At 38.3% G+C, this 12,095-nt stretch overlaps 1 protein-coding gene across 2 annotated transcripts; it reads right to left on the bottom strand.

Annotated features, from left to right (window-relative positions):
• Positions 1-8,563: 8,563 nt before the first annotated feature.
• Positions 8,564-11,722, bottom strand: LOC132796830 (trichohyalin-like). Of its 2 annotated transcripts, none has more exons than XM_060808147.1 (3): positions 11,443-11,722; positions 11,103-11,378; positions 8,564-9,935 (listed from the first exon to the last, which is right to left on the bottom strand). In XM_060808147.1, the coding sequence occupies exons 2-3, from the start codon at positions 11,246-11,248 to the stop codon at positions 8,762-8,764; spliced, it is 1,320 nt and encodes a 439-aa protein (XP_060664130.1). In that variant the 5' UTR covers positions 11,249-11,378; positions 11,443-11,722; the 3' UTR covers positions 8,564-8,761. The 2 variants fall into 2 exon arrangements, with proteins under 2 accessions (XP_060664130.1, XP_060664129.1); XM_060808146.1 differs by having other exon boundaries at positions 11,450-11,722.
• Between the last annotated feature and the right edge of the window lie 373 nt (positions 11,723-12,095).

Here is a 12,095-nt window from a genome sequence, read left to right as displayed (position 1 = left end):
TATAAATTTGGTATATTTTGAAAATAGTTTTGTACTCTTTGGTATATTTTGAATGTACATAAAAATATATTGATATACCAATCAACATCTCTGGTATATTTTAGTTTTTTTGCGGTATATGATTTTGGTATATTATAAGTAAAATATCAAACTGTTTTGCTTTTATACACAATGGGCAGAGGGTATCTCCCAGTCGAGCACACTCGACTATAGTCAGAAATAAATTTTTTTCTACTGGAAGCATATAATTATAATAATAATAAAGTAGATGTATTTTAATTGCATAATATTTGTTATTATCAAACTTATGTACAACTTTTTTTTTTGTCTTTAAATGTTGTTTGTTATTATCAAATTAAAAATTATAAATATTTGAAGAGTCTTCTTTGAAAGTACTGAACGTTTTTGAAAAGAGATTCATAAAGATTTTGTTGATATTTATAAACATTTTGATACTTTTCTTTCAAAGTATTCCAAATTTGTTGAGAAAATTAACTTTGCACTCATTTAGCTTTTGTTGATCTTAAATTATAAACATTTATATAAAAAATGTAAGCATTTTAATACTTTTCTGTCAGCATTTTGGAAAAAAGGTAACTGGGGATTAATGAATATTACCTCTAAATTGAATTAAAAAATTATACATAAATTTTAATTGCATGAGAAGAATATCATTGTTATTTATATTATAAATATTATATATTTTTTAGACTATTGCTTGAACGGTTTTGAAGAGAGATTCATTAAGTTTTTGTTGATATAAAATAAAAAACATTTTGATACTTTTCATTAAAAGTAATCCAAATTTTTTCGAGAGAGAGAGTTAACTTTGCATTTATTTAGCTTTAGTTGATATTGAATTATCCTTTCCTTCAACATTTTTGAAGAGAGTTAACTGGGGATTCATTTAGTTTTTGTCGAGTGTATTTCACTTTTATGTTTGTTGCTGTAACTGTGTGTGTGTGTGTGTGTTGGAGTTGGCAATGCCGTTGACCACAAATGCATAAATGCAGTTCTATCTGCTTCTGTGTGTGTGTGTGTGTGTGTGTGTGTGTGTGTGTGTGTGTGTGTGTGTGTGTGTGTGTGTGTGTGTGTGTGGCACATGAATGCCAAGTGCTGCTGTGGGCAATCGCAACAGCTACCGCTGCACTATCGCCCCGCCTCTACGTTCCTTCGCCCCCCTTCCCGCATCCACGCGTTCGATTCCAACAACTTCTGTGCGCTGTGCACTTCCACACCGATGTCGCCCCATTGTTGCCGGTGTAAAGTGTGTGCACTGATAAGCAACGCCAGCAACCAAAAAAAACGAGATGTGCATGTGTGTGCGAGTGAGAGAGAGGGCGAGGGAGAGGGCAGGACGTAAAAGAGGCGCCAGGCGATGCTTCGGCATAAATAGAATGCTAAACAGCTCGCGCAAATGTGTCCTGCAGGAGTTGTCTGCTTTTTGTGGTGGACGGGGGCTGTGGAGGGAGGCTGAGGGAGGCGTGGCAGCGCTTTTGCATGTGCATGTGCCAACTGACTTTGGCATTGGGCAACGTCTGCGTTTCGCTTTCATGTAACGGCCAAAAGCAGCATAAGCGGGTCACTCCCGGGACGATGAAGGAAGGGAGAGAGGAAGAGCGAGGCAGGGTTCGTTGGCCGATGCGGTGGGGGAGAGACAGAGAGAGAGTGAGAGGGGAGTGAGGTAGGTGTATGAAAAGGGGGGGCGGCAATGGCGACTCGGCGCGTCGGACAATGGCGCATAAATCATGCATAAAACTGAAAATGGAATATGAAAGCAACGTGTGTGTGTGTGTGTGCGAGTCAGTCTATATATGTGTGCATGTGTGAGAGTGTGCGTGAGTGCATCTGTATGCGTGTGTGTGTGTGTGAGTGCGGCCAGCCAAAGAAGCGTTACGTAAACGCAACAAAGGAAACACGACTCGTTTGTATTGAAAATTGTGATTGCAAGTTGCGTTACGGATAAGAGTGCAATGTGTGTGTATTATGTGTGTGTGCGTGTGTGTGGGTGTGTGGGTGTGTCCGTCTACCATACATAGATAGCTGCCAGCAAAGGTGTCATTGCAGCGCGCTCTCATTGAAATGTTTTTGGCCATAAATACTACGTTGATCCTTTTCGCAGTGCCAAAGATCGCCAATGACATGCAGCTCTCAGCTCATTTATCATGTGGATTATAATGCTGCTGAAATGGCAAATAAAAGATACTGAAATTGGACAAAATTATAGAAGCACTATTTGAAAAGAGACTAATTCAGCTAAAATTGTGATTCATGATTTCAATATGAGATAAGCAGATTATTTTTGAAATTAAATTTGTTGTTAATGAAGAATTTTTGAAAATCTATATTTAAAAAAAAAAATCTATAATAAAATAAAAACAAGAAAGAAAAGAAAGCTACAGTGTGCTCGACTGTGAGATACTTGCTACGCATTTTGAATAAAACCAAAGGACTGAGATACTAAATTTAAAATATACCAAATTAATATACTAAAAAAACATAATAATATATTAAATATATGCAATAAAGCAAAACAGTGTGGTATACATTTTTAAATATACCAAAGTAATACACTGTAAAAATACCTTATTGAAATACTAAATTTAAAATATACCGAATTAATATACTAAAAAAAATAATAAATATAAGCAATAAAGCAAAACAGTGTGGTATACATTTTTAAATATACCAAAGTAATATACTGTAAAAATACCTTATTGAAATACTAAATTTAACATATACCGAATTAAAATACTAAAAAAACATAATAAAATATTAAATATAAACAATAAAGCAAAACAGTGTGGTATACATTTTTAAATATACCAAGGTAAAAAATACTTATAATATACCGAATGCTATATTTGGTATATTGACATGCTGATATACTTTTGTATCAGCAAAAGTGCTTACTTACTGCAGCTCTTAGTTCCTTTGGCTGACAATCTAGTATATTTTGCACTCTCTTTTGGCTGACAATCTGGTATATTTTGCACTCTGTGGTATATTTTACTACATTCGAAACGTCTTTAAATTGCTGAGTGTAGCTTAAAGCATATTAAAGCTGATTAAAATGCTTTAAATAAAATACACAAGCAAAATAGAAGAAAGCAAAGGTATTAAAGTATTTTCTATTACCATTTACTACTAATTAAAAACAATTATTTAATTAAGCACTTCTCTATTAGATTGAATCAATTTTTAGTTATTAAATTTATATGCAACTGTGTGTTGCTTTTAATTATTAAAACGCTTGCCTTGATTTCTAGTCGAATCAAAGTTTACTTTGGTTGCTTCAACTCGATTAATCTAACGCTTAAATGCCACTCACAGTATAGCTGGAATTTAGTGATTTATTTGAAGAGTAAAGTTTGCAGTTGTGGTTAAATTGAGCTGCTGCTTTAAACTGCAGTCGCAGTCGCAGTCGCAATCGAAATCGCAATTGCCCTTGCTTGACGTTGACGTTCGCCATCCATGGCTGTCCATTGTCCGGTGTCCCGGGCTTGGTGGTTTTGTTGGCTGTCCTGTTCATTAGTTGCCCCCAAAATGCGGAACAATCACAAAACGCTTAAGGCCAAATGCGGGAGCGCGCGTTTCGTCAACGGATCTGATTCTGACTCTGACTCTGACACTGGCTCTGGCTCTGGCTTGGCGTTCAGCGTTTGGCGGGGAGGTGGCGTGGAATCACCTGGCTTTTGCCAGGTCGACAGGTCCCGCGGCGAATTATCGCCAATCACTTGAGCAATAAATGAACCAAAAGTCGTTATGCGACAAGAATGAGTGGCGAGCGCTCACTCGCTTCAAGTTGCACTCGTAGCTCGCGCACAGTGGAACACGCGTATTGATGATTGCATGCAAATAGTATGGGAATGAAATGAGATATGTTAGCAATCACTTATGTTGATAACTTCCAAATAGTTTTGCATTCATTTTGTCTTGGAGACTTGTGGAGAGTTTTGTCCAGTTGTGGAGAGCAGTGGAAAGTTTTGTAGAGTAGTGGAGACTTTTTGAAAAGTAAAAAATTACATATGATGCCTGTAAGAGCCTTGTGGGATGTTAAATTTTGTTGAGGAGAGTAGTGGAGAGTTTTGGAGAGTAGTGGAGAGTTTTGGAAAATGGTATGGGAATGAAATGAGTTATGTTAGCAATCACTTATATTGACAATTTCCAAATAATTTTGCATTTATTTTGTCTTGGAGACTTGTGAAGAGTTTTGTCCAGTTGTGGAGAGTAGTGCAGAGTTTTGGAAGAGTAAACAAATACATATGATGAGTGTAAGAGCCTTGTGGAATGTTAAATTTAGTTGAGGAGAGTAGTGGAGAGTTTTGGAGAGTAGTGAAGAGTTTTGAAAAAGTAAAAAAATATACATATGATGCGACTTTAAGCGCCTTGTGGAATGTTCAATTAAATTGAGGAGAGTAGTGGAGAGTTTTGAAAAAGCGAAAAATTATGTATGTATGTATTATGTATTTTATCATGTAAAACATCTTGGTCGAGAGCAGACTTTGCCCAGGTGCGGAGAGTAGTCTGAGTAGACTGAAAAATCACAAATTGTGGAGAGTTGCCAATGTGTGAATAGTAGTTGAGGGTTTTGAAAAAGAGAAAAATTATGCATGCGAAGCGTTTTTGAGATTTGTGGTGTGGAGAGTTTTTCAATTTCAATAATACATATGCTGGAGACTCTTGGATGGTAGTGGATAGTTTTGAAATAATAAAAAATTATGCTTCCAAGTTGTTGGGGTTTCACGTGAAGCGTCTTTGAGTCTTGTGGAGAGTTATACCAATTTTTTGAGAGTAGTGGAGAGTTTTGAAAATAGTGAAAAATACTTGTGTAGCGTTTCGCAGTCTTGTGGAGTGTTATAACCAGTTGTGGAGAATTTTGTATAGAAGTGGAGAGTTTTTCAATTGCAAAAAATCGCGTATTGCAGATTTGTAGATATTTTTGCCCAGGAGAGTTGTCTGCAAATAACTGAAATGGCTAAGCACATCATTTGATCAGTGTAGAGTTTAACTTAGTCCAGCGTAGGAAACGTTAACTTAATGCGTTGTGCAGACCAATATCATTTAGTGTAGAGTTTTATTGAACCAGTACTTGTGTTAATGTCTTTATGCAATTTTTGTGATGAATCACTCTTTGCAGCGGCTCCTTCAGTGTGGCGCCACTGTGCAATGCCTGAGAGCGTCCTTGACAAAGTGGCAACGAAAAATTCGTAGCACAGTTTTGGGCGCTTTGCCATTGCAAGCGCTTGACGACGACGACGCTCGAATAATGCTGGGTCATAAGTTTGCGCTGCAGGCATGATGTCTCTATATAGACAGACCAGCAGACCAAAGAACCTTTAGTCAAACAGCTGCCACGCCCCCCTCCGTCGACTGCCTTGGTGCCTTGCTTGCTTGCGAAGTTCCATGCAAACGCACTTATTCATTTAACCTTTTTTACGGCGGGGCCAGTGAACGAGGATGCCGAACGATGGCGACGACGGAAACGCGTTACAAGTCAAACCAATAAACTTTTGTTGTTGCCTCTCTCCTTGGGAGAGGTGAGTTTTGGGTAGTTCAGCTGTCGGTTGACGGTTGTAGGTAGTTCGGTAGGTAGTCGAGGAAGGGAGGGAGCGAGGGTCACGCTAAACGATAGCACGTAGAAGCGTCAAGTAAATGGGAAAAGTTCCAGTCAAATTCTGATGAAATGAAATTAGTTTTCGCTTGAGTGTAACTTCCGTTTGTCGAATGACTGGACACAAAAAAAAAAAACCGACACACACACACACACACACACACACGCGTGGAAAATCCTGCAATTTCATTGTGGAGGAGTGTGTAGTATTTGTGAGTGCAGAGGATAATCTACGGGCGAGCCGCAACACACGCAGCATATGAATGAATGACGGCCAAGTGACATCAATTCGCCTTCAAAATCGTTATCTACTACTGTGAGTGCGTGTGTCTGTGTGTGTGTGTGTGTGACAGCAGTAAAACCACAAGAAGTCGCTTATAAACGACATACTCTTTGCCACGAGAGCAGAGTGGAAGCAACAACAATTACGACTTCATGTTGTTATTGCCACAATGTTGGCCAAAAGTTTCAAGTGCAACGTCACCGCACAGTGGTTAAAGATACCAAAAATAAGAGACCCTCTTTCTATTCTATTTTATATAGAAGCATAATAGTTATTAATGCTTTAATTTTGTGAAGGTTTTTAAATTTAAATATTAAAATCATAATATATGGGTCTCTAGCAGTCACAACTTGATATCTTACTTGTAATATTTCATTATTGTTATTAATTGTGGTTAATGCTTAACAATGCTTCAGTTTTGTGTGGGTTGAAAGATGTATTAGTTTTTTTTTTCATTTTAAATAAATGTTTAAAGAAACATATACATACATATATTCAAGCAATCATGACTTGATTTATTTTTTTTTTAATATTATTATTACTTCGTTGTTGTTAATTTTAGAAAAAATATTACAAATAAGAAATAATAGACCCTTTCCTAACATTATTAACGCTTTAGTATTTTGTTGGATGAATAATATATTAGTTAATTGGAATATAAACATAAAGGGTCACTAACATTGAGTGTGTTGTTAAAAAATATATTAAAGTTTTTTTTATTTCATGAAACATATATAGTAAAGGGTCTTTAGCAGCCATAACTTGAATTGTTTGTTTATAATATTATGACTTTTTCGATATTCAATGTAAATATTAATGTGTTTTGCTTTATTTATATTATTATTTTCTAAGTTTGTAATATAACATGAATAAAATATAAATCGAAGCCAAGTTTATTTTCGTCTCTAATCAAGTTTAGCAACTCTTTGGTAATTTTGATCATTCTTAGAACAATTTAGTTTCTATTCAATTCGGTTGTTAAGCTGTTAAACTAAGATTTTCTAAAAGTATTGATACTTTGAATGAATTATAATAAGATCACGTGTCACTGTGCGACTGTCGGTTTATGAAGTGGACCACATTGATGACTCGGCACAGCAAGAGCAAGCGAAAGAGAGAGCGAGAGAGAGAGAGGAAGAAAGAGCGAGAGAAGGAGAGAAAGAGTAGCTAGCTAGCGCATATACAAAAGTTTGAGTATCAATCAACGACAGTCAATCAATCAATCAATCAAATGTTTGGAACAATGAAGCCGCCGACGATGACGACGATGGCGACGTTACAACAACAACAACAACAACAACAAAAAAAGGAACAAGAACAAGCGCAACGCAGCCAATGAAATTTTCCACTTTACCCGGACGCATTTTCCCCGTTGAACACTTTGATTGCTACTCAACATTGTTGTTGTCGTTGTTGTCGTTGATGTTGTTTTCGTGTTTGTTCTCGTGCAAAATTTGTACCTTTAATAAGCGCAACAGCAGCATTAAAAATTTACCAACTCCCAACTTTAGAGATTAGAATTTTAAGTTGGTCTAAAAATAACTCAAAGCAGTCCCCGAACAGTTGAGCTAATTAAGCGAGGGCGTTTTGATTTTCTTCCCTCTGTCCGTCTGTCTGTCTGTCCGTCTGACCGCAAGTGGAAATGCCGCGATCTGATAAACTGTTAAAGTTAAAGCTAAAGTCAGCAGAATTTGTAGCACAGATGCAAAATATGATTAATATCAATGTTGATTTAGGAAACAGCTCAGATCATAAATCTTGCATGTTGTAATTACGAAATGCCAAATATAACACTGAATAACTTTAAATGATTCCTTTTGTGTTTTTTAATATCAGTTTAGTGAACTGTATTTTCCTTTTTTTCTGCACGCACAAATTTATCAACACCCTTTTACCGTTTTACCCGGTATAACACTTGACGCTAGAATTTGTAGATTACATTAGAATTTGAATAAATATACATTTTATATATATACATATATCAAAATTGAAATTTTACTTTTATTACTTTTCGAGAGCATTAGATTAACGAGAATAAAAGCGCAATTACTTTTTGTAGATTATGGTACATTACAATTGGAATACATTTTTATTGACAACGAAATTATAAATATGTGGAATAGATTAATGTAAAAAATGAAAATTTTTATTTTTAGATAAAGGGAAAAGAAACGCAATTTAAGTGAATATGCACGAAAATAAAATAACAAGAACTAAACGAACGCCTTCAAAATAGAGCTAAGTAAGAACAAGTACTTATTTTTATTGTATATACCAAAATTCGCAACTCTAGGTTTAAAATTAGGCTTGTTATTCGGTTTTTTTTTATTTGCGGGGGTGGAAGTGGGTGTGGCAAAAATTTGAAATAAACTTGATCTGCGTGCAAACATAAGAAATGCTGTCAACAAAAATTGGAGCTCTATCTCTTTTAGTCTCTGAGATCCAGTGTTTCATACGGACGGACGGACAGACGGACAGACGGACAGACACACAGACGGACAGACGGACATGGCTAGATCGTCTTGGCTGTTGACGCTGATCAAGAACGAAAAATAAAATAACAAGAACTAACGCCTTTAAAACGGAGCTAAGTAAGAATTACAAAATATATATAGAATTGTTAAAAAAATACAATATAAATATAAATTTTATTTTTAGATGAAGGAAGAAGAAACGCAATTGCCTTTGGCATTATAATTCCTAGGATCTTACAGCTAAAATTTAAATGAATATGCACGAAAATAAAATAACAAGAACTAAACGAACGCCTTCAAAACGGAGCTAAGTATGAATTACAAAATATATACATATAGAAGTGAAGTGTGTTCGATGATTGTTAAAAAAAAATATATATAAACTGGGGATTAACGCCAAGGTCTCGACTTTGACGAAGTTTTGGAATCGCGGAGTTGCTTCAACTGTCTTTCCTCCATCTCATTGCTTCTGGTGCGTTGCATCGAACTGAGAGAAGTTGCTGCTGCTGCTTGATGATGATGATGATGATGATGATGCTCAGATCGCTGCGCTGTTGTCGTCGTCTCCACTTTGGATTTGTTGTTGTCCATGCGATAGGTGAGTGCACCTCTGTCCGGTTGGAGTTTGCCCGCCTCGACCCAAGGTTTGAGTTTCTCACGCAACTGTTCGCGTTTCTGTTGATATTTCCGTGGCAAGATTTTCGTGTTTTGCATATTCTGTTGCTGTCGCAACTTTTCCAGCTGATCGTCGCGTAGTTGACGTGGCACCGGCTCATCGAGTGGATTGAGAACTTCACGCAATTCACGCACTCGCTGCGCATTCCGATTGCTCCAGATAATTGGCTTGCCACGCTTCTCCACTTGGGTTGCATGCAACGTCTCGCTGGATATCGACAGCCAATCAGCTTCCGGTGCACTCGATTGTCGTCTCAACTCTGGCTGCGTCTTCAGACTGACAGCTGCTGGAGGCGAAGGATTCAATTGTCTTCGTGGCTGCGCCAAGCGTTCAAGTCGTTCATAGTCGGGCCCTGTGCGATGTTGCTGCTGTTCATGTGATTGCTGCTGTTGTGGTTGCTGTTGTCGTCTGCTTGTTTGGGGCAACAGCGTTTGCCATTCGTTTGGATTGGTGTACAGCGGCGCCATGCTCGCCCGCAGCGAGTCGAGCCCCTTGCCCATCGGCACGGGGCGTGGCCTGGAACGTGACGCATCCATCCATTGCTCCACAGCCTCCGCATTGCGTTCGCGTCGCGTACTTTCGAGCAACTCTTGCTGCTTGTCCCTTGCCTTCCGCTCTTCCCGTTGCGCCTTCAGCGCCGCCAATTTGCCGCGTTCCCATTCATTGTGTCGCTGTTGTTGCTGCGCTTCGCTTGATTGCGAATTTGTCAGCGATGGCGTTGTTGGCTGCACCGAACTCAGATCGGATTTGGCGCGTCGCATTTGCGTTGATTTCGTCACGCACCACTCTTCGAACTGCTGTGTGGCGAGACGTGCTCGCTCCGCGGCTCGTTGATCCTCCTGCTGGGCGGCAAGGCGACGATCCTGCGACTCACGCTGCTGCGCCTCACTTGCAGAGAGAGAGAGAGAGAGAGAGAGAGAGAGAGAGAGAGGAGAGAGAGAGCATGAAAAAGAGGTAGAGAGAATGAAAAACAGGTAGAGAGATTAAGAGATGTAGGGAATGAGAGAGAGAGAGAGAGAGAGAGAGAAAGGAGAGAGAGAAAGGGAGAGAGAGAAAGGGAGAGAGAAAGAGAGAGAGAAAGTAAGAGAGAGAGAGAGAGAGAGAGAGAGAGAGAGAGATAGAGAGATGAAGAGAACGAGAATGAAGAGAGGTAGAAACTTAAGAAAGTTAGAGAGGGAGTTAGAAAGAAAAACAGGTAGAGAGGTTAAGAGATGTAGGGACTGAGAGAGAGAGAGAGAGAGAGAGAGAGATAGAGAAAATGAATAAGAGGTATAGAGGTTAAGAGGTAAGTAAGTGAGAGAGAATAAATGAAAAGTAGAGATGTAGGTAAAGAGAAAGAGAGATAGAGAGAGAGAGAGAGAGACAGAGAGCGAGCAAGAGAAAGAGTGATAGAGAAAAAAAAAGAGAGAGAGAGAGAAAATGAATAAGAGGTAGAGAGGTTAAGAGGTAAGTGAGTGAGAGAGAATAAATGAAAAGTAGAGATGTAGGTAAAGAGAAAGAGAGAGAGAGAGAGAGAGAGAGAGAGAGAGAGAGAGAGACAGAGAGCGAGAGAAAGAGTGATAGAGAAAAAAAGAGAGAGAGAGAGAGAAAGAGAGAGATAGAGAGAAAGAGAGAGAGAAAGAGAGAGAAAGAGAAAGAGAGAAAGAGAAAAAGAGAGAGACAAAGAGAGAGAGAAAGAGAAAGAGAGAGATATAGAGAATGAGAGAGAAAGAGAAAGAGAGAGAAAGAGAAAGAGAGAGATGGAGAGAGAGAGAGAGAGAGATGAAGAGAACAAGAATGAAGAGAGGTAGAAACAGAAGAGAGTTAGAGAAAAAGCAAGTGAAAGAGAAACTCCTTAACAGTTGCAGTGTTGTCAAAAAATTTGAGAACTCTAGCTCTTATAGTCACTGAGATATAGCTTATTAAACACGCGGACGGACGGGCAGCAGGATAAATAATTTTTAAGAAAAGTCTCTTACTTGTCTCTTACCTGAGTTTGTCATAAACTGGTAAGAATATATTGTATATTTGGGTTCGAAAAGGGAAATAAGATCAAATCGTGTGCCTCTGACTTACTTTTTGGCCGCCAGCCAGCAGTGAAAATCGCGTCGCTTTTCAGCAGGCTTTTCCAGCTGCACTTTGATGGGATTAACCAGAGTGCTATGCGCAGTGATTTCGTCCGTATGCCAAGCCGCCGACTCGTCAGCATTGTGATGTTGCATCGACTCCAGTTGCGTTTGCTGTTGCTGTTGGGTCTCGTTGCGTTCCCGCTGGGGTGCTGGGATTATCTCGCTTGGCTCTGCATCCACGGCATAGGGATGAAAGCGCTGTCGATGATCGAAGCGTCCATCGCTGCAACCAAAAAAAAAAAGGGGAAAAAATGATTGAAGTTGACTGGCACTCGACTGACACATACCCTGTACCTTGTGGCGTCGCCGTCGGCGTCCAACGGCTGAGATGGCACACAATTGATGCGCAGATTCTGGCAGGTGGCAACTGTTCGTTGGCCCGGCTCAGGGGAGAGCATAACGCGCATTATTTCGTTGCCATGCTGATCGTTGCGTGCCACAAAAGCCATCACACACACACACACACTCCTCAATCAGTCAATCAGTCAATCACCGAACTTGTTTTCTTACTTTTTAGTTTTTATTGAAATTTTTTATTGTTCTAGTTGCTCGGCGTTTGAGACAATACTGAATTGATTGGGGAGCAAACAAATCAAGGATTACTACGATGATTTCGTATAGAAAAACAAACTCAATATGTTAACTTAATTTAAGTCAAGTTTAAAATATAATATAGTGGGGAGGAAATTCCCAAAAATAAATAACTAAACATAAAATAAATGCATTAAATACATTTTTCCTCAAAATGTATTAAATTTTGCTTTTCAAACTTCATTTTTATTCTTTGCTTCAATATTCAATTGTTTAAGTATATATACATATAAGTATCTTTATTTTATATTTTCTAACTCATTTATCGCTTGGGTAATCAAGAAATGAATTCAATTATACATAAAGTGTTTTTCAAATTAATAAATAAAACTAAATTCTATTAAATAAA

The sequence above is a fragment of the Drosophila nasuta genome, chromosome X, assembly GCF_023558535.2.
Source record: "Drosophila nasuta strain 15112-1781.00 chromosome X, ASM2355853v1, whole genome shotgun sequence".
Taxonomy (NCBI): domain Eukaryota; kingdom Metazoa; phylum Arthropoda; class Insecta; order Diptera; family Drosophilidae; genus Drosophila; species Drosophila nasuta.
The sequence above is the reverse complement of the archived record's forward strand: the minus strand, read 5'-3'. Positions and strand labels throughout refer to the sequence as shown.

What these genes read in the sequence shown, in the direction of transcription:
- LOC132796830 (XM_060808146.1), bottom strand. Translation starts at nt 11,604, where the DNA reads ATGGCTTTTGTGGCACGCAACGATCAGCATGGCAACGAAATAATGCGC. An exon ending in GCCGACGGCGACGCCACAAG is followed by an intron (nt 11,379 to 11,449) that starts GTACAGGGTATG and finishes TTTTGGTTGCAG; the next exon opens with CGATGGACGCTTCGATCATC. An exon ending in TGCTGGCTGGCGGCCAAAAA is followed by an intron (nt 9,936 to 11,102) that starts GTAAGTCAGAGG and finishes TCTCTCTGCAAG; the next exon opens with TGAGGCGCAGCAGCGTGAGT.